This window comes from Amblyomma mixtum, chromosome 4 (assembly GCF_055824585.1).
Source record: "Amblyomma mixtum isolate Tamu chromosome 4, ASM5582458v1, whole genome shotgun sequence".
Lineage (NCBI taxonomy): Eukaryota > Metazoa > Arthropoda > Arachnida > Ixodida > Ixodidae > Amblyomma > Amblyomma mixtum.
In genome coordinates this window covers 128,061,990-128,089,854 of record NC_143015.1, presented here as the reverse complement: position 1 = coordinate 128,089,854, position 27,865 = coordinate 128,061,990, and the positions used below count along the sequence as shown (strand labels likewise).

The following is a 27,865-nucleotide window of genomic DNA, read 5'->3' as shown; positions in this document are numbered from 1 at the left end:
AATTAAAAACTGGGATGGACTGCACTGTGCCTATAGACTAATTGCCAGCTGTATCCCAACTACTGGAACCTGGCGGGGACAATGCGCCAAGCCAACTTTCCGGTGTGGTGCAACCATGTGTCAGTCATATCATGCTGTACACCATGCAGTCTAGTGCCCTAGCCCCGTCTTTCGAGAAGAGTGATGTTCATGTAAGGGCACTTGGGCCAAATTAGGCAGTCCAGTTGAACTCCTTAATTGCGGAAATAATTTCTTTTTTGTCTTTTGCGACCAATCTTGAGGTACGGGATAAATGAATCAAAAAGCCATCAACATCTTGTTCGAAGTTATCTCCAGGAATTATAGGGCGTGTCACAAAGCCCCATGTTAAAGTGGGGCAAAAAGGTTATCAGCATAAAGACCGTGCACTTAGCTCAACGCAGTTCTGATGCTTTTAGCGGTGAGACGAACACATGGGCTTGGTCAAAGCGCTTCACATTCACAATGCGCAGGCAACATGGCCAGCCGTGATTGCCTCCTTGGTTTGGAGTTCTCGGGTCGTGACTCCCAGGGCCGCCGGATCATGGGCTTGGTGCCCGCCGAGGGAATGTCTACGGTAGTATCTGTGGATCCCGACTTCCTCTGGGAGGTTCCTGACGCCTGGTCACTAGAGGAGGCATCAACGGTCCCCATGGCATACTCCACTGCCTGCTACGCACTCCTGGTGCGTGGGAACATGCAGCCTGGAGAATCGCTTCTGGTTCATTCTGGCAGTGGAGGCGTCGGCCAGGCAGCTATCTCCATCGCCCTCTCTATGGGATGCACCGTTTTCACCACCGTTGGTGAGTGTTAAAAGGAGAGCAGTGACGCTAGTCGGGGGATGACTTTCGCACTGTAAATCAATCATCGTCAATGCCGACTTCTCACTTCAGTCATGGTCTCGTTTTCGCATTCGTTGCAAGCAATACATACTACTCATGGGCAGCCACAAACAGGAACTACGGAGGCGTCTCTTAATAACGTCATTCTTTACATGGGAAGAAAGTTTAAGCGAAAAAACAGGACAGGTTGATTTGTTAGCTGAGCAGCTGCACTAATACAAGCCACATGTGATATCGCGATTCATGCTCTTGCTACTTTGAGAACATTGTGTAGTGTTGTGTTGTGTTTTATGGCGCATAAGCGACTAAGACTATCATGCGCCAAGCTAGGACTTTGAGAACATTATTGTAGCCACATGCACGTAGTGGGTCCGGCAGGAGTAGTGCACGCAAAAAATATTAGACTTGCAACACCAACGAAAGTGCTGCAGAAATTGAAAAAAAAACAACGCAATAAAGAGGGTCAAAAACGAATGCAGCAAATTTTAATGCCATACGTGGGCACCACGTGGTCAAAAAAATTGAGAAATTGGTTTACATGAGACAACTAGCCTCAGTTGTTAAAAGCGGAACGGAATAAGATGTACTTGAACATGAAAAAAAAAAAATCAGTGATGATGTGTTCATAGTTTCAAAATCCGATTTTGTGTCTTGAAAACCACGGGTTATATTTGAGGTGATCATCTGCTCCGCCTTTTTAACTCTAAGGGCTCAGTCACGATTTTAAGCTCTGTACGTTTTCCTCCGTTTGATTTCTTGTACCGTTTGGTATTTAAGTGGTCCAAGAAAACTAAATTTCAAACAACTCAAGTTCGAATCTCAGATCACTGTACATGAAATGCCGAGAGCATTACCTCGCGTATTAGTTCTTGACAGGGAGGGTGAGGGTTGTTTGAATTGGCAGTTACAGAACCTTGTTCAGTAAGGAACCATGCCTTGTTCAGTAAGGAACCATGCCGAGATGATACAGATGTCTTTGAGGAGGTCTCCTATGCCGAGACAAGTACAGCAATGCATTGCTTGTTAAATTTCTTCATGGCACTGAACTTATGATTATTTATTTATTTATTTATTTGAAATACCTTACAGGCCCATTGGGCATTGTGCAAGGGGGACGAAAAATTCTATACGGTACATTAATAGCTATAGGAAAGAAAAGGGGAAACATAGGATCATGACAAAAATAAATCAACAATACGATGCATTAATAATAATGTAACAAAAGGGAAACATACAGTCATGATAAACAATATGTCAAAAAAATTAGAGAAATAAAAACACGGCGGAAACAACAACACCAAAAAAAACGCGACACAAATTAAGCACAACAATAAAGGATAATGTACTCGCGGAACGTTCTAACAATGAGTAATATAACGTGATTAAGGCAAACACGGGAACGTAATAGGCAAACATAGGTAAGAAAATATCAAGAAGGCACGTCAGTAGCAGCAAAGTAAAGTACAAAAAATAAGAAATAAAGAAAGATTTCAACGGAGGCGTGCTAAATGACGGTTTCGGTGAAATGTGTGATGAGCTGAGTATGGAAAGAATCGAGATTAGATACGGAAGCGACGTTTTCTGGTAGATCATTCCATAATCTGATGGCTCGTGGTAGTGCAGCTGAATTGAAAGCGTATGTATCACCATATATCCTTGCGAAACTGAGCTGATTATGCCATCTTTTCGACGTGCGGGATGGGATATCGAGGCGAAATGAACTAGTTCTATTAGAGTACACATATTTGTGAAATAGTGTTAGGAGAGCGATGTCGCGCAAAATGATCGGTTAAAGCATCTGATCTCATCAATGTTTCGGCAGATAAGCAAAGGTGCAAAATAAATGCGTGCATTAAAATTCTTTGTCATGAGACCTAATGTCATTATTCACATAGTGAATAGCGTATTCTTTAATTATTTTTTGACAGCTCAATATTATGCTTAACAGATTACTGAACTTTGTTTCAAGATAAGGCCTAGGCTAAGTCACGTTTCTACTGCATATGCCGTAAGCGTTATTGCCCTGATTGCTATAAACACTCCCCATACACTTTCATTCTCACTTTCTAACTTTTGCTCCTGTACAAGTTGGGCAAAATTATGCTTAGTTTAAAATGAGCGCATCTGCTGCGTTTATCTCTATCATGTCAATCTTGTTCCTCGAAAATTTCTTTATTTGCACTATAGCTGGAGCAGCACAAAACGCTGCAGCGTTCCCTGTTGTTGTATGCACAGGTTACACAAACTAAGTTTTTGTTTGCAAGGTAAAATTCTCCCTGCAAGGGAAAACTCCGGGACACAACATTTGGTTCCTCATTGTGTGTGCAAATACTAAATACTTTCATTCAGGATAGCCTTGGTTAACAAAAGTATGCGAGAATCTAATGATTAGTTTTGAGGTTTTATTTCAATCACTCGTTTTATTTCATTCACCGCTGCATATATTATACGGGCCAGGAAGGATAGAACGAGTCAAAAATTCGTTACCTATTACGAGCGCACACTTAAACAAATGAAGAGTTTGTACGCAGCTTTTATGGCATTGCACAAAAAATAGTTCACTTTTATAGCGTTATTCCGTGCAAACATACTTCATTCATTATTGAAATCAATATTTCATGCTTACACACTGCAGTTCAAGTTTTCCCGCTACTGTCGTCTTCGAGAGCTTGCACTGTGCAGCGGAAGCAGTCCTATTTTTTTTTACCACATTGAAACAGATTGGGAGTGTAAAATGCACCTCTCACCGTTGCGCCTCGCCCCTTAGGTTCCAAGGAAAAGCGAGGGTTTCTCAAGCGTCGCTTTCCGCAGCTGAAGGACCGAAACATCGCCAACTCACGAGACCTATCCTTCGAGGAACACGTTCGGCGAGAAACCGGAGGGAGGGGTGAGTCATACGTCGACACTGTGATGAAAAGGGACTTCAGAAAATACGTAATGAAGTAACCAGGTGTTGGCGTTGGAGTGGCGTTCTGCAGCAGAAATTGTCTATTCTAGTACTGCGTCGCTGCAAGGAGGTTTGCTCCATTTCAGATCACTCTCTCTGGCTTTTGTATTGTTGCCTCGTGTAAGGCGTAACGCAGTGTGCCAGTAAGGGACCACCCGTTGCGATAACGAATTTAATTGCCGGAGACAACGGCCATAGCTAACGCGGGCACAGAACAAACAGGGCTAAAAGGGTTAGGAATCTTGCGAGTAAAACGTGGCCGTAGCTGGCGCAGGAAAAAATTATTTGGACATCAGTGTGAAAGCGTTTTCTTTGCAGTGCACGTAGCAAGGGCTGTGAACGATGAGGGTCACAACAATATAAGCCGCCCAGCTACGGTTTATTGTATCCGTTTAGCGTCCTTATGAAATTCAACCATGCGTAATGTAGAAATTCATTCCTTCATGCCGGGTTTTTCTTTTTTTTTCTGCGCACATTTACCAGTTTACGAAAATGGGATTACTGGCGATTTTGTAGTTTTGTCATCTGGCTTTGTCGGACTTCTCTTTCGCTTAATGGTTGCCGTAATTCCTGTCACACTGTTTGCGATTTGATGAGCGGTTGCAAGTACTTGGAATCAAAGCCTGTTGACTTTTTCTTTTTATACTTTTTCATTGGCATTTTATCCAGCTTCCACATGAAAATATTTCTTGTTCTTTACTCTGTGGGTTGAAGCTTAATATCGCCTGCGTTAATTGGTTTTGTCCCATTTGATTCCCTGATAAAAAAACCTGTAAGACGCGTTAATCGCATTCATCGGATAAGTAAACTAATTCCGACTACCCCTTAAAGCTCGCTGCAAGATGTTTATTCAGTTTTCTTTACTGACAACTGGCAGAGAGTTTTTTTTTCCAAAGTGACCATCAGTGAAATCGAGGTTCGTTCAGAAGCGGCAAGTAATGCAGCCTTGAATGATGCTATCCGCTGGTTAGTATACGAACATTCCGTAGAACACAAAAAGTCCACGTGAGTCACTGATGATTAATAAATAGATCACTGTAAAAACATAATGATAAGCAATTAAATTTTTCCGGTCTAAAGCTTTAGTAGCAGGAATGGTTGATAAAAAGAGCTCCATTTTCAGACGAAATATGTGTTTTGCGAAAGTGCACAGCCGTGTAGTATCGTCATGCTTGAAAATGCACGGGGAAGGAGTTTAATTTTTCATCGACCCAAAATGTGGCATTGATGGGGCAGTAACACTGCAGTTAAGTGATCAGCATGATACCGCTGGGGTGCGGGGTTTGGTCTCAAGTCCACCCGGGTGCTGACCTGTTTTTAATGGGCCCATTATTTCTTTCCAGTGGTGGAAGCCTTCTGCGGATTGAAATGCTCGGGAAAAATTGCTTTAAGGCCCCACGTAGAGTAGACTAAGCACGTCAGCTACGGAGCTCCTTTCGTAAAACTGCATTTGGTATATTGTATCGATATCAATTTACAGGAATCAGCAACTTGCAAAAACGTCACCAAGCGAGTAGATCTGCTCTCTCTCCTGAATAGATTTTGTGCCGATAGGAGTACTTCCATTCGCCTATGTTTTCGACTAAGCGTTTGCTTTCTCCCTTCTCCTTTACACCAGGAGTAGACCTCGTGCTCAACTCCTTATCGGAAGAGAAACTCCAGGCAAGCCTGCGCTGCTTGGCGACTCACGGCCGTTTTCTGGAGATTGGCAAGTTCGATCTGGCCAAGGATTCCTCGCTGGGGATGTCAGTTTTCCTCAAGAGCGTCACCTTCTGCGGAATTCTTCTGGATTCACTGCTCGAGGACGGTCCGCTCATGGCGGCCAACAAGCGTCGAGTGAGAGATCTCGTCCAAGAGGGCATCGCCTCCGGCGTGGTGCGACCCCTGGACGTCATTCGCTTCAGGCGGGACCAGGCGGAGGAGGCGTTCCGCTTCATGGCCTCCGGAAAGCACATTGGGAAGGTTGTGCTGCAGGTAAGTTAGAATGCACTGTAGAGAAAGAGCGAAAAAACTGTACTTCCTCATGTAGTTTGGAGAAACATCATGAACAGTTGCCGACACCATGAGCGCATTTGATCGGGATATGTCTGCTTGAAAAATGGTACACGGTCGACGTAGACGTTGAGACAGGACCACGGCGAACAGGACACATTGCTTATTCTCTGAGTCGTCTGTGTACCATCGCTCAAGTTGGCCTAAACAATTATCGAATCCCATCACGTTGCCCGGAAACATGCTATCTAATGTGTACGTTGTTAACAAAAGAAAGTATATGGTGAAAGACGGCATAAAGACGTAGCGTTAAAAAGAGAAATAAAACACAAGAGCGAAGCTAGAGGATACGGTATGCGCCAAAGAATTTAAAGCTTACTGTCCTTGCCTAGCTTTCAATGTACCTTGACAGCACCTCAGTAGACGAAGTGGTAGCGCTTTCAGATGCACAAATGACTAATTCAACCGTACCATGCGACATCACTGCCTATTGTTCTCTTTTATTCCGTGGTCACCCGCTGCTGCTGAATCGTGTGCCACCCCTTGGGGTTGTAAGCAGGATCCGCAATATATTACAATTCCTCTCCCCTCCCGCCTACAAAAAAAAAAAATGAACAGCGGTGCGACAGAAGAATACTCCGATTACGTCGGTATTTTTTAGAAAATACTGTCGTCGGTCAGCTGCTGACGACTTTATGACTGCTTCTCGCAGGTTCAGCCGCAAGACAGCAGTCGAGGGAGAGTCCAAGTGTCGCCTTTCGCAGTGGAGGCAGTGACGCGCACCTATTTCTACGCACACAAATGTTACGTCATCATAGGGGGCCTGGGCGGCTCCGGCCTGGAGCTCGCCGACTGGATGGTTGGCCGTGGCTGCCGAAAGCTCCTGCTCAGCTCCCGATCGGAAGTGCAGAACGGATACCAGCGGCTCTGTCTCTGGAGGTGGAAGAACACTGGAGCTGAGGTCATCGTTAGCAGAGCAGACGCCTCTACGAAGCAGGGGGCTGAGAAGATAATTGAAGAAGCATCGGTCATGGGTCCTGTCGGCGGAGTCTTCAACGTCGCCTTGGTAAGGGAAAACTGTGGTGATAATTTGTGGGAATAGGACGCACTGTACTTATGCGCACTATGTTCTGTGAGCGTGTTGATTTCGAGTATGAGGTGGAAAAGTTTTCACGCAAGGAAAGGCAGAACAGCAGCGCTCATTTCCACATTCTGTCTTCCAGGGCATTGCAAATATTAGCTTGATTTGCATTATTTGAAATAGGTTAGCTAAGGAGCGCTTCCCGTGCGCTCTGCGATATCAGCACAAGTTAAGAAACCCCAGGCAGCTAAAATTACTTTGGAGTCTACAAGTACAGGATCCGGCATAGGCAGTATGTCGTTTTTGAACGTTAAACCCTACAGTAAAAAATTTACGAGCAATAACTGATTCATCTGTTTGAAGACCTGCAATATTCCGGCTGCATTCTTAGGCTCTTGCAGGGATAGCTGAATTCCAGAAAGGCAAAGTCATAACTAGCTTGTTTTGAAAATTGTGGTTAAGATTCATGGTTTGTGGGGGGTTTAAGGTCCCAAAGCGACGCAGGGAATAAGCGACGCCGTAGTGAAGGGCTGCGGAAATTTCGACACCGTGGTGTTCTTTAACGTGCACTGATATCGCACAGTGCACGGGACTCTAGAATTTTGCCTTCATTGAAATTATACCTCCGTGGCCGGGATCGAACCCACGCCTTTCGGGTCAGCAGGTGAGCGCCATAACCACTCAGCCACCACGGAGGCGTTAGAAATTCATGAATCACCACAATCAAGTAATGTGTGAATGCCTTTTAATGAAGTCGCGTGCCTTTCGTATGTAACTTCCTTAACGACACCAGGCTGTTAGCGTTCGGTATCTGTAATGCAGCTTTGGAAAAATAACTTTCGAAACGATGCCTCAAAGGGCGCTTTAACGTTTCCTTTAGACCTTTTCAATGTGAATATTAAATAATTATCTGATTTCATCAAGCTTATTTCTGGAGTAAGTATGTATATAGTTAGTATGTCGTATTTATAGCGAATAAACACTTGAAAGTGCTGATTGTAGTGCTCTGCTTTTCGCAGATCGGTCATAGATTCCTGTAACCTTAGTAACGCGCCAGGTAAAAAAAAAGATCATTCTCGCTGTTGGAAAAATTCCTGAAATCACGATCTGCATAATTAATTTTTCGGCCTACACTGCGTGTTTATTGCACACCAACCCTGAAATCACCTAGGGTAACTGCCATGACACTTGTAAATCAGTTATTATACATATAGTAGCAACTTTCCTCTCGGCTTTTTCTGGCACACTGAAAGGAAAAAAAAAATTCGAGAGGACACATAAACTTCGTCTTAAACAGTGTAGTGGATTAAATCTCGTATATGCAGAAGGCAATTCTCTACATTTATAGATCTCTGGGGATCCTGACACACTTTCTCGCACAGTGGTGCAGCGGTTAAGCGATGCGCAACTGGACAACAAATTTTCTATCCAACGGGGCCTTTAACGCTGTTTTGGTAATATAGAGAAAGTCTGTACTCTGCCGGGCTAAACGGTGGGATACAGACGTGACCTTTTGAAAAACCAGCCACTCTTTTTGTTGTCTTCAGGTGCTTCGTGACGGGCTGCTTGACAACCAGTCTGCTGAGACTTTCGAGGATGTGGGCAAAATAAAAGTGGACGCCACAGGCCACCTAGACGAGCTCTCGCGAAACTCTTGCCCGGAGCTGGACCATTTCGTCGCCTTCTCATCTTTCGTCTCTTGCGACGGCAATGTGGGGCAGACCAACTACGGCTACGCCAACTCAGCCATGGAGCGCATCTGCGAGCGACGGGTCGCGGATGGTCTGCGGGGTGAGTTAATAGTCCTGTTTATATCTCTGGCCCGTACACAATGATTATAAATGAACAGGGTCACTTATTATAAAAATTATGAGCGCAGCGTGTGGCCTGCTCACTTCATGAAGTGCTTCCACATGGAGCCGGCGAGAGTGGGCGTCATGTGCTCATGCGCACCAGAAGAAGCCGGACGAGTTTGTTGGGCACGCGCCTACGAAGACTATTCTAGCAGCGTCTTAGTGGCAGCGCCTCGCGAAGCGCGACGGCCACACGCTACTTTAATTTCACATTGAGCAACCTCGTACATGCTGAAGATTACTTCAACAGCTGCATCTGTTGAAGCCGTCCCTCACTTCATTTCCTTTAAGTATCATGTGTACGAATCACCTTTAGCCGCCAAACCATGCGGAGATTTCCACTGCGGCGTTGTGTTCCGAGATGAAGTGTTGGCTTACCTCAATGACGGTTTATGACATGACCAGCTTTTTAGATCCTTGTGGTTGGAAGAATATACAGGTTTGTAAAAAGCGTAGGTATATTTGTTACCGATTTTCGTGTGTACTTTTAGGTAATAACACTGGCCTTAAAATCAGGCTTTGACAAGATTGGAACACAAAGCACTCAATAATGCATGCAAGCAGAAATCAGTTAAACAGCAAAATAAAGCTCTTAAAGGTGGTCTGAAATAAATTCGTTCGGCAGTGTTCACAAACAGCTACCTGCGCCGATTATGTCAAGCGAATAGTCACATTTATGACCAGTGCGGCTCAGTTTAAACAGTCCAGCATATTTTGCTAAAATTCTCCGCTTTCACGACAACATGAACACCGTCACAAAAGTGCCACTGACGATGAACTCCATTCCATACGCCGTTAGCGTCCCTCAGCCTGCCCTTGGCAGTAGCGCCGCCCAGCGCAGTGTCTTCTCCTATCTAGAGGTCATCGCACTAATAATTGATAAACTTCAGAACCGCGATAAGCTTCATCCCGCCTAGCTGGGGCAGGGAAGACTGCAGACGGCTGCTCGACTGTCTCCGTTACCGGAGGTATAGCCGTGACGTCATGTTTGAAGCAAACAGTAGCATCGGGGTGCTATTGGTTCGGAACATTTTTCGCACGTCGCCTAAATGAACCTGGAAATTGCAGTATGCGCAGGCTACTGACAGACAAAACTCAAGACAGAAGCCGTTGTGGCCCTCAAAGAAGCCCCTCCAGCCAATGGCGTCAAGCGATTCTCCCACCTGAGTCATTCTCCTCCTCTCCCTCTTGACCTGCTAGCGTGAAATCACAGGGGATAGCAGATGAAAGGGGAATAACCATGGCTTAAAAGGTTTAACCGCACTGTCACGAAAATAGGTCGACGATTTGCCGGAGGTCCTCTTTTGAGGGGCATCTGCCGCTTCGTTCTTGAGTCGTATCCTTCTACAGTAGCGAACGCTAGATCGTTTTCTCATAAACAAACATTATTTCTTCATGTTTGATGGAGGAGGTGTGACTGCAGCTAGAACGGAATGGCCCGCACCGTTTACTTACTTTCGCACCTGCACCAACAATGCAAGGATACATTCAAAAGCCGCCACTAAGCGACGAACTATCGATCTGCGGTTTTTTAAAAAGTTATAGTAAATCCCCAGCTGAACTCCGCGGTCTCATAGTCGGTAAGAATGCACAAAAGCATGTATTCTAGGCACTTAAACATTTACGGCCTTTTGCGCTTCGCCTCCGTCGAAACGCAGCCGGGTTCGAACCCGGGAACTACGGACGGCTGAACGCTCTAACCGCTGAGCCACCGCCGTGGATAAAAAGAGCTCAGAAGCCTCCTCTGTTTCCTGAAGGCGCTGGCTGAGGCTAAAAGTAAGGCGTGCGTGAAATATCTCTTTGGGCGCTCCAGCTCGAAGCATTCCTTGAAAAGTGCCAAAACTTAAGAATGGGCTCGCCAAGCAGACCCCCCCCCCCCTTCACTTCACTTTAGTAGCAGCCGCGCATTAATGACTTAGGAAAAAAATGTTCGATTTATGCAAAATTTTCAATCGCAAAGCCTTTAATCATAACAGAAAAAGTGAAAACCAGCTAGCGCTCATTACGTGCATTAGAATGAATTCATAATCGTCGTATTCATTTTTTTTGTAACCAATCTTTGCAACCGCTTTGAATAAAATTGATAACCTTTATAAGATAATAAACGTTGGTGCCTATTTTTTCCGGCGCCACTATAGCAATAAAAGGTTCAATGAACGCACTTTCGGGAAATCGTTAAATTAAGAGGAAAACTTCCACTTCTTGCGCGCCCAGGACTGGCCATACAGTGGGGTGTTATTGGTGACGTTGGAGTGTTGCACCGGACGAAAGGCGCCGACATGACTCTCGCCGGGTACGCTCCCCAGCCAATCGGCAGTTGCCTGAACGTGCTGGACCAATTGCTGAACCAGAAGCAGCCCGTCGTCTGCAGCTTCGTCAGGGCCGACATGTCCGCAAACCCGGACGAGTCGAAAGCCAAGACACGGGACATTGTGGAGACAATTACACATATATTTGGTAAGTGGAGACTAGCTGGTAGTTCAGCATTGCCGATGCATAATCGCCTTTTTTTTTTTGGGGGGGGGGGGGGAGGGGTGATGGGGGAGGGGAGGGACTAGCATACTTCAGGAGTTGACTCAGCCTACGGTTATTTCAGTGAATTGGTCTTACTCGTAATTTAGGTAAGGTATTCCTGGTGTATTTCTTAGGAGGTTAATGGCGTAGGCACAGACGAAGAGAATTATTTTTTTTCATGAGCCAAATGCCGGTAGGGACTACAGCTAAATTAGCCACGTTTAACAGCCATGCAATGGTTTCGGCTTACTTACTTGCAACCATGTTTAAGTGTGGTCAGGCCTTTGGTGGTTATTGTGTTTAGTTTACATTGCTGTGGCGACGCTGGAAGCAAGAAGCTATCCGATGAATAAAAATATTTTCGTTCGGCAGCCATATCAGAGCTATACCTTTCAGGTGCGGGACCTCACGCAGTGTAAACGGCACCGGTGTCTTAATAATTTGTGATCTAGAATCATCACATTTACCTGTTGTAGTGTTGTCTAGGTGGCCCCGTGGTATTTAATATGCGTGAGCAGGAGAGAAGGCGCGTACGAGAAAACACCGCCTTTAGTTAGTTATGTGGTACCTACGGATTTCACAGAGGTGCAGCCCAGCCCCGGAGAAGAGTTCAGGTATTTTGCCATTATTGAAGTGAACATTTCAACCCGCGAAATACCCGCGGTTAATCGTGCACACGTTCGTTTGCAGGTGTGAAAAACACTGGGAGCCTGGATCCGAGCATGAGCCTCGGTGACTTTGGCATGGACTCTCTCATAGGCGTCGAAGTGCAGCAGACGCTGGAGAGAGACTATGACGTCACCCTCTCCATGACCGAAATACGCAAGCTCACGCTCAGAAGGCTTCGCCAAATTGGGGAGAGCACCACCGACAAAGCGTCTCCAGTCGAAAACGAAGCTGTAACCAAACGGGAGGAGAGTAAGCTCCGATTATACCATTTTCCGCATCACACAGAAATTCTTAACCGACATGTTGGGGGGACACTTCGGAAATGAAACTTATTTGATTCAGGGACGAATTTATTCTCAGCATCCCCTTCATCACAGTCATGCAGCTTCAAGATACAAAGGAAGCCTATACAGCTTTTTTAGAAGAATCGCCATACACGAAAATTTGAACCCTTCTTACCACATGTCTGTGAGCACTGAAGTTCGAAGGACCGCACCCTTATGCTCATCGGAAAGGCCAGGCTCTAACCTGACAAGCCACCTTCCCACTTTGGCTTCATGCTAAAGGAAAAAAAGACTAGCACGCAGCAGAACTCTTGGGCCTTGTATTAGCATTGCGTGCACCATAACCATTGTGCCTGAAGCTGATAATAGGGCTGGTGTTTTGAAAGTAAGTTCCGCTTCTAGCATTTCTGCTGCAGTATGACATCCACTGCCACTTCCATAAACCTGTGTAGTGCAGCACGTTGTTTTCAACCCTCTGACTAGTGAAATATGGTGGAATCTAAGAAAAGTAAATCGGTAGAGCTAAGCTTCCAGGCTTAGCTCATGAATTAGCAGAAACGGATTGGCATTAGCATCAGGGAGGCCTAGAGTGGAAGGCCAATCTTGGTGTTATACAGGGGTCTCAGAAGCGACCGCCCCGTTAGGGCGTCTGACAGGTCTGTTTTTGCGTCTCTACGCCCACGTGCAGACTCGACCTTCTGCCGCTTTTCCAGCATGCTACACAGACTCCAGGCTTATGCATATACGCTGTCGGAGCTTCACGGTGCAGAAATCGTCGTTGAAACTGCCCTGTACAGAATCTATGGCAAACCGACTGCTAGAAACGGTCAAAACGTAGAGCAGCAGGTGCGCGGAAATTCTGCAGCGAGTTTTCCTCGTCGCGACCCCTTCGAAATCTGGACCGACCGCCGTCAACAGGCGCTCGGCTTCTGGATTGATGGATGAATGGAACATACAGCGTCCGCTTTTAAACGCAGTGGTGTCAGGTGCCTCCATGTTCAGCGTTTTTTTCTTTATATTTCTTTTAGCAATCCATCAAACTTGAGGGCAAATTCTGTAGAGTTGTCTTTTTTGTTCAAATACAATTTTTAATCATGAACTTGGGGCCATAGATCACAGTCATGCTTTCAAGCCACAAATCTTCCAGCAAGTTTTTTGCTAACTTCAACCCCAGATTCATTCACATGACCTTTATTATCTCTAAGCACTGGGGTCTAAAATTTTCAAACACTGCACACGTCTCATATTCTTACCTAAATTTCTTTTTATAGCTCCGCGTTCTATGACACTGTCACCCAATTTCAAAGAGCTGAGCACTGCCTCTTGAGTTATGATTGAGCAATTGCTTTCTGATTTTCCTTTGCGATTTTTCAAAAGTTCTAGTATGTTTATTTTTCACTCAATTAGTCCAGTTTATACCTTCTTCGTCCTTCGCCTGTCGTTTAAATTAAGCTTTTAATGCTCCGTCCCTCTTTCCTGCATACTTACTCGCCACCTTTTAAGTCCTTCCCCACCACTCTGCGTCAACGCTCTTTTGGTAAAAGTATCTAAAAACCTCAGCTGCCTACCCGGTATTGTGATATTTCCTCAGGCGTTCTTCACATAGTATTTCACTCTGAACTTCGCGTGCTTCGAACGATGCCCAGTCTGTCTGCCCCTGTAGTGCCTCGATTGTTGTTTTGTCGTGGGCACCTAGTGATACTGCTGCAACAGCTCTCTAATCTTGCAAAATTTTTAGTACGAAAAACACGGACAGAAAGAGTAGACGACACGAGTGCTCACTATTCGAAAACACGTAGATTTATTTATAAAGGAAGCAGGTGCGATAAAATCGTTGGTCAAAAAGCAAAAGAACAGAACTAAACACAACAATCACCGCCAGCCCCTGCTATCAAGGCACAAAGCGCTTGTCCAGATATGCTAACTCTTTCTCCCGTATAGCGTTTCTCCGTGTTTTTCGCGCTAAAAATTTTGCAAGATGTATGTCAACCAACTCGCCCAATATGCAGTAAAGCTCTCGATTTATTTCTACCACCCACTGAACTCTAAGCAACGCCAGCGCCCTCTGCCGTCACCTACTTGCCTATGTCACGGAGTGGCTGCTCCTCGTACCCTCATTTCAGCCTCTCCCGCGGTCTCCATCAATCGGCTATCCTGGGGCTCCTAGCGGCGGAGACCTGCATTAACTAGGCTTTTCTCTCTCACCCAGCCGCTTCGCAGCTGTCGAGCTACGAAGTAGATTGTCGGTACGACCCTGGATGACGGTAGGTTCTACCGCGAAAAGCTGCTCTAAATGGCTAGAATGAATCTGAAGCAACTGTCACTGTAAAAAATCGCCTCGTCAGTATACGAGCTAATCTACTCAAATTATAAAGCCACTATAAAAATTTTATGAGTGCCATTAAAAATTGAGAAATCTGTGTATAGCCAGTTAGGAAGAATATAAACGGAAAACGAGGAATTATTGAGCGCTGGATAGAAGCCGCACAATCGCGCCCTCTTTTCCTTCACAACACTTGCTCACAGTTACGCTAAACATTTTCACCGAAAATTGTTGCCTCCTGAAAACATGTCGACGTCATATTTATATCCGAGCTTCATGTAGTAATGAGTACCCTACAGACAGGTAAAGGTATGTCGCAAAATGCTGGTGTCGCCAGAAAACCATTAATATGTCCGTTCACATTTTAAAGTGATCTTCAAACTCAATACTTCCTTCATTCCCCGTTCAACAATTTCGCAGTTCATCCATGAAAAATTGGAGGTCACTGTGGTCGACGTCTCTCGCAAGACATTCATCCCGGACTAAGGAGCTAAGCATGGCGCAGCTGGCATTGCTCCCAGTTCCGGCACTGAAGAACGATCACAGACAATCCTCGTTGTGCAGAACAATAAAAAGAGTGATTGCTGGAGACGTTTAGTACTTTTGTCCTGCCCTGCACCCCAGTTCTGTCATATACTGCCTGCATCAGGCTCTTAATTGTCTGGCACTACCAGAACAAGCGCACAACGATTTACTGCAACACTACTTACAGATTAAACTTTGATGTGGGGTGAACAACCACTGCTGAGTAGCAGGTTTCATCCTTTTCTTAGACTGGAGTTATGTTTCACTGGTATTGTAGTAGCCGCCACGATGGCGACTCGGAGCACAATGAAAACATCCTACTGCAAAATCCAGCAGTCACTGAAGCAGAGGAAAGTAGAGGTATATGTTGGGTTCTATATGGTGTTGCGGATCACAGAGGGGGAATTAGTGTTGTAGTGATTTTCTAATGATGATAATTTTACAACATATACATAGAAAAGGAACAACATATGTCCTGCGCGTTCAGAACTAAAGATTTCCGCGCGTTGAGTGTGGGGTTCTGCAACTCATCAACAGCGGCGGCTTTCTCACCTCCTGCTCTCTAAGGTGTTTGTGTTGCATGCCGACTAACCGCAATCGCCGCAACAAAAATAACAACTTTCAGAGAGTTGCGGTTACCATGAAAAATGCGTTCATAAATTATCTCCCGTTGAGAAATGCTTTTCAGGAATAACACATGAGCGCAAAAATGCGAACATGGACATGATGAGGAAACGAGATGAGCGCTGTATATTCAATAAGCATTTTTGGAAGAAAAGCGTTTATGTAGCAGCCTGTTTAGACATACGCTAATGCGCGGGCCGACAACAATCACATGTTTATGGACACGAATCAAGAAAAACTGATGGTGATCTATCACTGCTAAGCACAAAATATTGTGCGAAACCATGTTTTTGTAGGGGGACACCAGCGCCACGTACAAGGAAGCGCGACTGAGGTGTCCACTGACCAAGGGAGCCAGTAATGCGCCTTTCCTTTCCTTAATATGGACACAGTCTACAACGTTGCCAACGTCAACCCCAAAGCCCAATGAACAACGGTGGCCTATGCTACAGTGGCGTGTTTCTGGCAAGCCTTGCTTACAGAAAAGCAAGCAGCGCACAACTCTCGGTCACTACCGCCGCGCATAGCAAAGTGCGATTTAGATGTCCACGTTCCCATGGAGCCAGTTAATCGTGTTCCCTTTCCTTTCGTCACCTTTGCTCGCAGGTGGAAGTTGATAAAGAGGACGACCTGCAATGCACAGCGTGAGAGTGTGGTAGTTCAACACAAGGCGTGATCGGCTGCAGCAATAGCATATTTTTTTCTTTATTACATGGAAATAGGGCCGGAAAGAAAAATCTAAGCATGCTTACACCACAAAACACCAGGCCGCCATAGCCCTGCATGACGCCACCTTCCAAAGCATCACAAGTCTGGGAGGCACACACGTGGATCCACATCGGGGAGCGAGCTAGGCGGCTTTTGCAGGGGAACTTCCACCTGCGAGCAAAGGTGACGAAAGGAAAGGAAACACGATTAACTGGCTCCATGGGAACGTGGACATCTAAATCGCACTTTGCTATGCGCGGCGGTAGTGACCGAGAGTTGTGCGCTGCTTGCTTTTCTGTAAGGAAGGCTTGCCAGAAACACGCCACTGTAGCATAGGCCACCGTTGTTCATTGGGCTTTGGGGTTGACGTTGGCAACGTTGTAGACTGTGTCCATATTAAGGAAAGGAAAGGCGCATTACTGGCTCCCTTGGTCAGTGGACACCTCAGTCGCGCTTCCTTGTACGTGGCGCTGGGTACTCCCCGCACCAAAACGCATTGTTCACGAAACAAAGATTTCGGCGACAGCGCTGATTGTCTCGAGCAGTGGCCATTGTGACTTCTTCGCGCCGCCTTGGGTTCGAAACACGGTCGCCACAATATTTATTTATTTATATTTCAGAGTCAAGGCTTCAGCAATGAACCGGCTTTTGCAGCTTTGGTCGCGAAATAGAGGTTTCGCTCTAAAACACAATCCTATTTTAAACATGCGCAGTCCAAGCATCATCATCATCATCAGCCTGACTACGCCCACTGCAGGGCAAAGGCTTCTCCCATGTCTCTCCAATTAACCCTGCCGTTCGCTAGTTGCAGCCACCGTATTCCCGCAGATTTCTCAACCTCATCCGCCCACCTAACTTTCTGCCGCCCCCTGCTACGTTTGCCTTCTCTTGAAATCCACTCTGTTACCTTTAAGGACCAGCGGTTATCCTGCCTTCGCATTACATTCAGCCAGCTCTACTTGCTAACCTTAAGACATCCCATGTCACGTTTAAAGGCCTCCTCCCAATGCTGAGTGCATCAAGTTACTATGCTTCGCAGTGGGAGTACACCCATCTCCGTTGCGAAGAGCAAGCATACCTTATGTTTAGTGATCGAAATCGACTCGGAAACTTGGGCGGCATATCGGCCTAGAGGAAAGCTTATTTCCTTTTCTTTCCAATATAGATTTATTCGTGTTTACAGTGTACTTTAGTAGGGTGACACAAGCTGCGACAATCAAAAATTGCCGGCATCCATAAACGTTTTTGAGAACCCGTTATGATACGTCTACCGCCTCTAGGAAAGCTCTGATTTTTTTTTAAAATAAAGTTTTGATAAAAAGAGTGCCGCCGAATTTTTCTGCATCCACCGTCTAGCGTGCAGTCAGTGCAGCGTTCGGGCTGTAGACAACAAGCAGGCACGTGGCAGCCTGCCAGCGATCCGAACGCTGTCGAACACTGTCCCCTCCATAGGCTAGTTAGTGAGAAAGAAGTAATTCTTTCTGCCACGTGTATCGAGTCTGAACTTTGGAGACCTTCAGGATGTGCTAGGAAGAAAGAGAAAAGTACGTTTTATCGAGTCTGGAATATAGTGAATGTAGACGTGTAGCGTTATTGCCTGCTTTCTGTAGTTACGCGAAACATGAAATCGTAGTCGTTGTCTGTCAAAAAGCGGCTGTAGCTGGCCGAAATTCTTGCTCTATCTGAACATTCATAACATCCTTCATGCGCACCAGACCCGTAGTCACGCTTGGCGCCGACGGGCCTCGATTAAAATACCGGTGCTGTCAAAACACCTGTCTAAACGGCTTGCGTCCCCCACGTGGAGGATTTATACGGACCGTGTTTTCGGTCATACTGCGCAGTTGGCCCCTATTTCGCGCTGCGGCTACAGCGTTAGGTGAGTTTTAAGCCGCGCCACCCTGCACAAAACGACGTTACATCTTACGCTGCAGTACAAACCATACATAAAACTGTATATCCTTTAAGACAAATCGGAACGACGTAACAGCCTAAAGCTCACTGCACCAGTACGCATGACAGGCGTTTTGATTAACTCAGAGCAAGTAAAGATAGTGATCTGATTTTTAGCGTCTTTTAGACGCTATGTGGCAAGTGAATGTAGGTTTCAGAAGAGGACAAATACGGGCTGGTTGGTACATGTTTTACGAATTGGAAAAACAGCGCAATCAAAGACGAGACACAAGAAGGACAAAACACCAGATCTGGTGTTTTGTCCTTCTTGTGTCTCGTCTTTGATTGCGCTGTTTTTCCAATTCGTAAGAATGTTGGTTTATTTCTTAAAATGATCATAAAATAACTGTACTTCTCTGACAGAGAATGGATTATCGAACCCAAGCAGAACGACCTCAGTAGTGTATCACTGGTTACTTTTCAGTGATGCCTATCATAGGGCTCACATTAAGGATGCATTAAAAAATTATATCGTGCCAATTTTTCTAGCGTAAAGCACACTGGGTCCGAAGTTCAGTGTGCTCTTCTTTTTCAGCGTTTTTTCCTCCTCACAATAGCCCACTATAATGACATTTATTAAGTCGGGTGTGCCAATCACTCCCGTTCAAAGTTCCCTAACACCCATCAAGTTCAGAAACATTTCTCTTCCTTTGCGATTTTGTCCAAATACAGTTTGCTAATATTGGCTGGCTGCACCTGGCATGGCAGAAGAATAATAACAGCGCAATAGACTAAGCTTTTGATCAGCTGGAAAAAAAATCCTTATTTACCGGTGATAATTTTTCTCAAAGGTCGTCTGTGGAGAAATTTTTGCCTGAAATACTTTGCAAGAATGTTCCATGAAAAAACTACCCTCAAATATTTGTTCACAAGCGGATAAACCCAAGGGAAAGGCAGTTGGAACGTTGATACAGCTTTACTAACCATCTGCCTGTTACATGCTTGTACAAGTGCCCAAAAAAGTATTGTGGAGCGTGCTTGTGTGGGAAAACTGAACCGCTTCGCCTGGACAGGTGGTAGCGCGAACATCCAGAATATAGGACTAGACAGCCAGACCTGCAACGTGCCTCCCACACCTTGTATCCGCTTCCACTATTAGGCTGCACAGGAAGGCATGTTTTTCTGCGCTAGTGCGCTACGTTTTCATTCTGGGGCGCCTGTATATACCGGAGGTTCTGACCGTCATGCAGCCCAAGTCAGTGCTACTAGTTAGCCAACAACTGCTTTTATAATGCAATATGCAGTTTAATTTGATAGCTATTCTCAGTTTAGTTAATTCTACAGGAGAAGTTCATTCACTTGAGCGACGTTTGCTGTATACTGACCTGCATAAATATTGCGCAACAATTATAATTTTGAAAGCACGAGAAGCGCCCAGTGACACGCGCCTATTTTTGTTTGCAAGGGACACGGATGATTGGATTTGTATTGACATAGTACAGAGAACCAGTAAATTAAATGTGGCAGGAGACTGAACTGTTATTCGGCGGAACACGTGCCATGGCAACGTTGCGACAGTCGAACATCTGTAGGCTGTCTACGGCGCAAATGTGCAATGGAGAAAATTGACATCTGTTTGCTAATGTAGAGCTTTGCGACAGTGAAACAGTGTAGTTGCCTCCAGGCTACCGCATAGCGTGGCATCTGACCTGTGGTGAATTGAACAAACCAGCGCTGAACGCTGCTGAAGTCACCTAAATGCGATGGTGAGCAATGAATTTCATTTTCGAATTTCTTTTTTGTCTGCCATATGTACTGCTTTTATACACTTTTTGGGGATTGATGTGTTAATCTAAACAATCTAAATTCAGAAGGCGGTTTCAGAGTATTATTGGAACACTGAACGTCGCTCTACGAAAAGATACGAATGAGGCTAATGCGTGTTAGCCTGCGAGGCTAAAAGTTTCGTGCTTGTGTTTGCAATATTAGCGTTCTTGCCTTTTTTACTCTTGTTTAGAGCGTTTTGCTAGACAGTCATGTCATGACAGAAACTGAGCATCGCAACAAGCCCGAAGGAGATCTATACTTGTGAAGCAGTGCTCGGCAACCCGATAAAACTGCTTTTAAACAGATTCGAAAAGTACTACGAGGTTATCTCGTAATCTTCATAGAGTGTGGTTTAGTGGGTTTTACGTCCCAAAGCTACTCGACCTCTGAGAGACGCCGTAGTGAAGGGTTCTGGAAATTTCGACGACCTGGAGTTCTGTAACATGCGCTGTCATCATAGAGTCCACGGGCCTTTAGAATTTCTCGTCCATCGAGATTCGACCGCCGCTGCCGGGGTCGAACCCGCGTCTTTCGGGTCAGCAGCCGAGGGCCATAACCACTTAACCACCGCGGCGGCCATTCATAGAGTGCTAAAAGGCCTTGATTGTGTTGAATTAAGCATGGTCACGTAATTAGTTGCATAATGCGTCGGCGATGCATTGTTTTATATGGTAGACAATACCTATAAGCTCATGATTTTGGTGCCTGACAGAAAATACCAGTCAAGGAAGGTGACAGGCCGTAATAGGCAACCTGCCCGCTGTTCTGAACATCATCTGCCCTGGAAGCTTGCTGATTAAAAATAAGAGATGAAGAATAAAGAGAAAAAATTACGAGGAACTTTAGCGGCTAAAGTGGTGAAAGGCGAAAGCCTGAGTGCTGCATTCTGCTACGCGATTGTTCACTTCACATTCTGTTGGTGCATTAATAACTGCAAATTAATGACGCTTTAGCTTCGCCTTTAGAAGTGGAACGCGACAGCCTGTTGTAGCGCTGCGAGGCGGTCCACGGAACGCCACCACCCGTTAGGCGCAATGCGTTTCCCTTTGAATGCAACGCTTTTTGAGGAAAGGTTCTACGCCTTGCTCGTCGGTAAATTGGTTTTTGAGGAAAGCAAATGTATCAGTGTCTCATATCTCGGTGGCCACCAAAACCTCGCCGTAACGGGAAGGGAGGAAGATGGGAGTGAACGAAGACACCGTATTCACTAGACGCGCCTTTGTTCATTCCAAGCCATCGAGCTAGCACGGCGGAACAATAAAGAAAAAAAAAAAAAAGCTAGCACGGCGGAGTGGTAGCGTGCTCGTCTCGCACTCCGGCGACCGGGGTTCGATTCCCGAGCTCGGCCAATTTCCTACTCGGTTTTATTTATTTATCTGGTCTGACTAGGAAGGTTAATTAAGGTAATTGGTTAAGTAAGTCCCACTAACTTGGAGAATCACTTTACAATCCCTTTAATTGGTTGCATGGTTAGTAGCCAAAGTACAATTGGCCCCGTTTGAAATTCGCGCACTCTGACGTCACGACCAATTCGACCAATTGAAAAGCGTGACATTTTCTGTCGACAACTTCAGCTTACAACGATGAGGCATTAAAGGCTTCCGCCTTAAAATTCTTCAAGAACCTCAAAACAGTGCTATTCATTCATAACATTTTATTTTCTTAAAACGACTCTAGGGACAAATCGCCTTGAACGCATTGAGTTAAAGTGTAGCATAAGGCCCAAGAGTTCAGAATGAGAAAGTTAGTGAGGGGTAGAAGTGTGAAACCTTGTTTAATATTGCATTTGTACTGACAATGCTCTCTCTCTCGGGTGTGAGAAGCCGATATCGATCTGATAGAGAAAATTTACTTTGTTACTCGTAAAACTGTCTTCAGAGTTGTTCTCTGTCCCCTCGGCAGTCGAAAGTTGGTAGGTTCGCATAGAGGTCTAATTTGACACTACCAACATGTAATAGAGCGGTGTAGATAGGTTCCTTGGTGTAAGAGGCCTAATGACACCAGCGTACGTTGGAGAAGAGAAGAAATTTAGTGGTAACGCTGGAAAATTATAGAGATGGAGGTGCAGGATTACGTCAGTTTACGCCTTCGATACGATAGTTAACTGACAGAAAACTTGCGCTGAACTTCTCTGTGGTCACGTACAAGCGCAAAACATACAGACGAACAAGGACATGGACAACACGAGCGCTTACTTCCAAGTGATGATTTATTGACATCCAAGCACATTAAATGCACCTTACTGCATGACGTCAAACTGAAAGCACTGTCGACATCAATTGGCCGCACACGAAAACATCGTTTCCTTCATAGTCAGTGAGACAGATGGTACGCTGACACAAAATGGACACGTTTTTCTAATAAAATCTGCTTCTGTTATTTCCCTAACATCCTGATAGATTTGATCAGAAAAGCGGGTGCATCCTGCTTCAGCATACCATCTGTCTCACTGACTAAGAGGGAGAGAATGTTTTCGTGTGCGGCCAATTGATGTCGGCAGTGTTGTCAGTTTGACGTCATGCAGGAAGGTGTATTTAATGTGCTTGTGTGTCAATAAATCTTCAGTTCGAAGTAAGTGCTCGTATTGTCCGCCTTCCCAGCGCCGTAGCACACAGTGTAGCGAGCGGAACAAGTATTTTTTGGCGCATTGGTAGGCCTTTTCCGCGCCACTCGCCTGCGTTCAGAGACATGAGCCTATGCGCTCTGTCGAAGTTAATCGTGGTGCCCTTCAGCTAACACGGCTACGTCGAGGACAATTTGGCAAGTAGTTACCAGCCAAGCACGCGCCACTACATCTCGCGTTTAAGCACTATTTAGGCGTGCAGTTAAACAACACGAGAGCCGTCCAGCCCTGCAGGTTGTCGGCATCGTTCAGGACTGAATTCACGTAGAAAAAGTATTCTAAATCAGCAGAACTTCACGAGAAGTTATGAAAAGGTTTCGCTAGTTCACCGTCCTCTCTTGAGTGTGCGATCTTTTCGCTGAAATATATAATATTTGAAGGCCTCTAAAAAGCCACAGCGATTGAGAGAAAGCTACTTCTCGTGAAATTAATCATACCAGATCAGATTAAAGTCCTGTTAGGTGGATACTCATTGGCATCCACCCGAGCGCAGCCATACGGCTACAAAGGAAAGCTATGCAGCTTTCTCAGAAACTTCGTAGTTAAAGAAAAATTCGTCCTGGTCCGGGGTTCGAACCCGGGACCACCGCTACACCGGAGCAGTCGCTCTACCAATTGCGCTAACCAGGACGGCAAGCTTATGGTAGGGCGAGAGCGAATTGATCAATAACTCGAAGTGGGAACAGTGTTGGTCAAATGTTTAGGGGAATCCCCCAAGGTGGAGTAGATTTTGTAATAAGGGAGTAATTACTCATTGGCATCCACCCGAGCGAAGCCATACGGCTACAAAGGAAAGCTATACAGCTTTCTCAGAAACTTCGTAGTTAAAGAAAAATTCGTCCTGGTCCGGGGTTCGAACCCGGGACCACCGCTACACCGGAGCAGTCGCTCTACCAATTGAGCTAACCAGGACGGCAAGCTTATGGTAGGGCGAGAGCGAATTGATCAATAACTCGAAGTGGGAACAGTGTTGGTCAAATGTTTAGGGGAATCCCCCAAGGTGGAGTAGATTTTGTAATAAGGAAGTAATTACTCATTGGCATCCACCCGAGCGCAGCCATACGGCTACAAAGGAAAGCTATACAGCTTTCTCAGAAACTTCGTAGTTAAAGAAAAATTCGTCCTGGTCCGATGAGTAATTACTCTCTTATTACAAAATCTACTCCACCTTGGGGGATTCCCCTAAACATTTGACCAATCCTGTTAGGTGGAGTTGACCATCTGGCTGTTGGCAGTATGATGGGCCCAATTTCCTATTTTTGCTATGTATACGTTCAAGCGGTGTTTCCAAGGTTACGAAGTTGTCTTGCGAAAGCCTAATTATACCTCGATGTCATCAAATCTATTATGCAGCATAAGAGAACTGCCGGTCCACGGTGTCGCCTGGTGCTTTACGTAACGAATGACGAGCGCTACCACGGCATTCTAACATCACTTGATAAAATCTAAAACGAGTACATTTTCGTGCGGTGATGCTCCATTCTGCTGCAGGAGGACATGCCAAAGGAAGGAATAGCGATCACCGGCTTCTCGGGTCGATTCCCAGAGGCAGATGACTTCGTAGAATTCAAGGAGAAGCTCTACGCCGGTGTCGACTTTGTGACCGCCAATGAGACCCGCTGGCCTGCAGGTATGAGCTGCAGGTAGAATTCAGCGTATACAAGGTTGCTCACTGATGATATTTAGCCACCTCATACAGCATATTTATATTTTCTTTCGGCTTAGTTCACTTCTTTTCTGTAGGGGTGGTGGTGGTAAAGATTTATTGACTATGTACAAAAAAAGGTGTTTAGGCCCTGGCCTTATCGGCCCAGGTCCTCACAAATCTAGGGGAGCGTGGCGTTGGGTAACGTAGGCGTAGTATTCCATTCTTTTTTAACCCTCGATATTCGCTTCACAGATAGCGGCTACCAAAGGGATAGGAATCAAAGATCGAGAAATGAAAGGAGCTTTTACGAGACACTCTTTGAATTCTTTAACAAGCAACGTAACGCGTCAGCTCACTGCAAGACGTAGGGCTACCGTGTTGAAAAACATTGGGAGTGTCTTAGCTAAGCTTAGCTCAGAGCGAAACGGCGTTACTGGAGGTAATGTAGCTCTCGCTACAAAACCCAAAAATACTGTGTGGATACGCAGCTTGGAGGCTCCCAATATTTCTTTGCTTTACCCGGCTTACAGCCATTGGCTAAAACTACAGTCATTACAGCCATTCATTCGAAGATACACTGCGGGGGCCCACGGTGGGCACAGAAGGCAAAAGTCGCTTATGCACTGATATTTTCAAACCACCCAACTCATTAGACCGTGAAATTGAGAATATCTTAGTGGTCATTAGAGCAAAATATTTGACAAAATTGTGATACTGGTAACAGCCAAATACCTCCAAGGCAAGCACGAGCGTAGGAGTGTGGAGCCTGTTGTAATCGGTCTCTGCCTTTGATGCTGGCCTTCTGGTTCTTACAGGGACTATTGGCTTTCGTACACATACCCCCGGGCAAAAAGGCGGCATCGTGGTATATTTTGGCAGGAGACTATAAATGGATTGTAGCACGCCTTCAGCATGTCGACGTCCAATATTTCGCGGCCTCGGCGATGGCGATGAAGAGACGTTCCAAAGGGTGCGATCAGGCGGCCGGCGTATTTGGAGAAGAGCGCGGTAGGGGCCGTGGTACTTTTCTAGAAGTTTGGTGCACAGGGCAGGTTGGGATACGCAACTTACAGCGGCAGCAAATATTTCGAAAACTAATGTGAATGACATGTGGCATCGGTGCGGCTGGCTTCCTGGCGGTGTTGCTGGTGCAAGCTGGTGGCATTCGTCAGCATGTTTGGTAGCTCAGGAAGCGCTCGTGATTTCGGAAGATAAGGTTGGCATTGGTGTTCATGGTGTTGGAAAGCTCACGGCATTACATCGAATGAATAGAGAGAGTTTGGTGTTGGCTTGCGTGGTGAGCTGTAGAAGTAGATGAAAAATCTGAGGACTTACCCACTACAGCTCATACATCAATTGCCTCCATTTCACACACACACATTACCAAGCCGCGCAATAGTAGCCAAAATTCATCCAGATATATACTCTGCAGAATACAAAAGCTGCGGAGAGTATGCTAACCTCAACCACATCGTGTGGGCCTGCAGTAAAAACCCTTTCAGCGGAGCAGCCGAATAACCACAGAGGAGCAGTGGGAGATAACGCTGCGCAGCTCGGACCTGTGGAAACGAAAGTTACTCAGAGAGAGCTGACCAGGTCGCCGAGATCCAAGAGATCAAGTCCACCAAGCTACAGTAGCCCGTCTGCGCCAGAAGCGAGCCTTCCTCTTCAAAGACTCAAATACAGTTTATCCGCTCTTCTCTCCCTCTGTGAATGGCGTGCGAACGTGGCATAATGCACGATCTGGCATTCCTGAAGAATAGCTTCCAAGAGATCGAAGAGGAAAACTCGGCCTCAATCACTGCATAAAACCGTAGGCGCCCCATGGCGTAGAATGATGCTTTGTGTAATGAAATAGTGCATGCTTTGGGCTGCTTCGGCTGGCAACTACTAAGTTTTGGCGCATTGCGTATGATAATGCATGACAGCGGTTATCCATCAAATGCAAGCAGGGATGGTGCGAAGAGATCCATACTAGCCAATTCCAGTGCTCTCGGAAGGGTGGCCTCGGTAAGGCCGGGGTTGTAGTTGATGTCGGAGGGAGTCAGGGCGAGATTGTGGTTTCCAGCTCTGGCATTCGCGCCAGCAGCGGACGTACTGACAAACTCAGCAGCACAACTGCAGGAACTACTACCCTGAAAATCATCTGGAGGCGTCTAAAACAGTTGCCACTTCCACTCTCTCTGTCCCTCTCTTAGTGAACTCTGTTAATGTCAACTCCAGCGGAGTTGCATCCACTGCAAGAAAAAGGCATCTCTCATGCATCCAATGAAGCCTGTCTTGCTCCGGCCTCGTCCGCACTGCGCACCCAAGCTCATAATATCATCGGCCCACCTCACTTGGACTTGCTGCCTCTGGCTACTCCTACTCCAATATCCACATCTAGTCCTCAGCGAAGATCATTTATTTGGTGTTCATATATCACACCCTGCACAAATATTACGACTTACCAAAGTAATCTTCTTATGAAAGGTTTCACGTGCACCGTAATCCACCATCAGCACCAATCACGCTGTGGCCACAGCAGGGAGAACACCTGTCCTGTAGCATTTAGTCCCTGGAGCGTGCCATATGTTCACGAATACCCGCCTTGCCCCTTTTACCCTAATGTCATATACACTCAGCTGGAAAAGAGCGCAGCCGATCCTCACCGTCGTTTAGAAACCGCATGAGCGAACTGCATAGCATGTGGAGCCTACTAGCAAACAAATGATAAAAGGGCACATTCCATATACGCGCACAGGAAGGCCGCACTTGGTTACGAGCGAACTGCACAGCAACTGCAGTCCACTGGCGAACATATAATAAAAGGGCACATTCCATATACGCGCACAGGAAGGCAGTGGTTAACGACTCTCTGGGAACCATGCCGCTCTAGTGCTCTTAACATTGGTATGAGTTATCTGTAGTAAATTCAGAGCTTGACGTTTACTTTCCTCTAACGTTGCCCTGTAATACAGCAGTGACTCTGGAATAGCAATTCGTAGAGCCACTCAATTAAATTTTGTGTCACTGTTCTACAAGTTAAGGGAATAACCCCTTCACTTGTAAAACACTGATATTTAAAAGAAGTCTTTGACCGTTTCCACGTGTCGTGTAACCTCTTGACTTGCAAAACAGCGCTGTTTAAAAGTTGTTGTTTTTCTAATTAAGCTGAGTTGATAGTCCAGATCCTTGTTGTGCGTCCTCTCTTTTCCTGTCTGTCATCGCTGCCCGCTGCTATGTAGCACTGAATCATGGATTATTTTTAAATGCGTTCTGTCATCACGGCGAACAATGCCCCGACGCCGCAGGTCCAGCTGCAGGATCATCTCCCTATGCGTCACGTTAGGGCTAGGCTGCCCAGGTGTTGGCTCTGTCAAAGTCTGGAGATGCACTTCATCATTTCACATGTAACATCTTTACTCGCTGGGGCACCTTAGTTCACATCCAATGGCCGTATTTTATCTTCTCCCCTTTTTACTTTATTTTACCCTTTCCGCGCAGCTCTGTTT

General features: G+C 45.8%; 2 protein-coding genes across 4 annotated transcripts in view; both read left to right on the top strand.

Moving 5' to 3' along the window:
• LOC149348190 (fatty acid synthase-like) overlaps window positions 1-15,112 on the top strand; it is a 57,755-nt gene extending 42,643 nt beyond the window's left edge. The window contains exons 19-26 of one of the 3 annotated variants that reach the window (XM_089587973.1): window positions 492-821; window positions 3,628-3,747; window positions 5,426-5,781; window positions 6,512-6,865; window positions 8,428-8,671; window positions 10,948-11,190; window positions 11,938-12,165; window positions 14,944-15,112. In XM_089587973.1, the coding sequence (XP_089444099.1) occupies window positions 492-821; window positions 3,628-3,747; window positions 5,426-5,781; window positions 6,512-6,865; window positions 8,428-8,671; window positions 10,948-11,190; window positions 11,938-12,165; window positions 14,944-14,954 (1,886 nt within the window). In that variant the 3' untranslated portion in view covers window positions 14,955-15,112. Of the gene's footprint in view, window positions 1-491; window positions 822-3,627; window positions 3,748-5,425; window positions 5,782-6,511; window positions 6,866-8,427; window positions 8,672-10,947; window positions 11,191-11,937; window positions 14,907-14,943 lie in introns of those variants that run through there. The other 2 variants (XM_089587974.1, XM_089587972.1) reach the window with 2 other exon arrangements.
• A 3,118-nt stretch (window positions 15,113-18,230) lies between these two features.
• Window positions 18,231-27,865, top strand: part of LOC149348189 (fatty acid synthase-like) — a 52,814-nt gene continuing 43,179 nt past the window's right edge. The window contains exons 1-3 of the mRNA XM_089585763.1: window positions 18,231-18,259; window positions 19,943-20,039; window positions 24,215-24,353. Coding sequence (XP_089441889.1) covers window positions 20,037-20,039; window positions 24,215-24,353 — 142 coding nt within the window. The 5' untranslated portion in view covers window positions 18,231-18,259; window positions 19,943-20,036. The remainder of the gene's footprint in view (window positions 18,260-19,942; window positions 20,040-24,214; window positions 24,354-27,865) is intronic.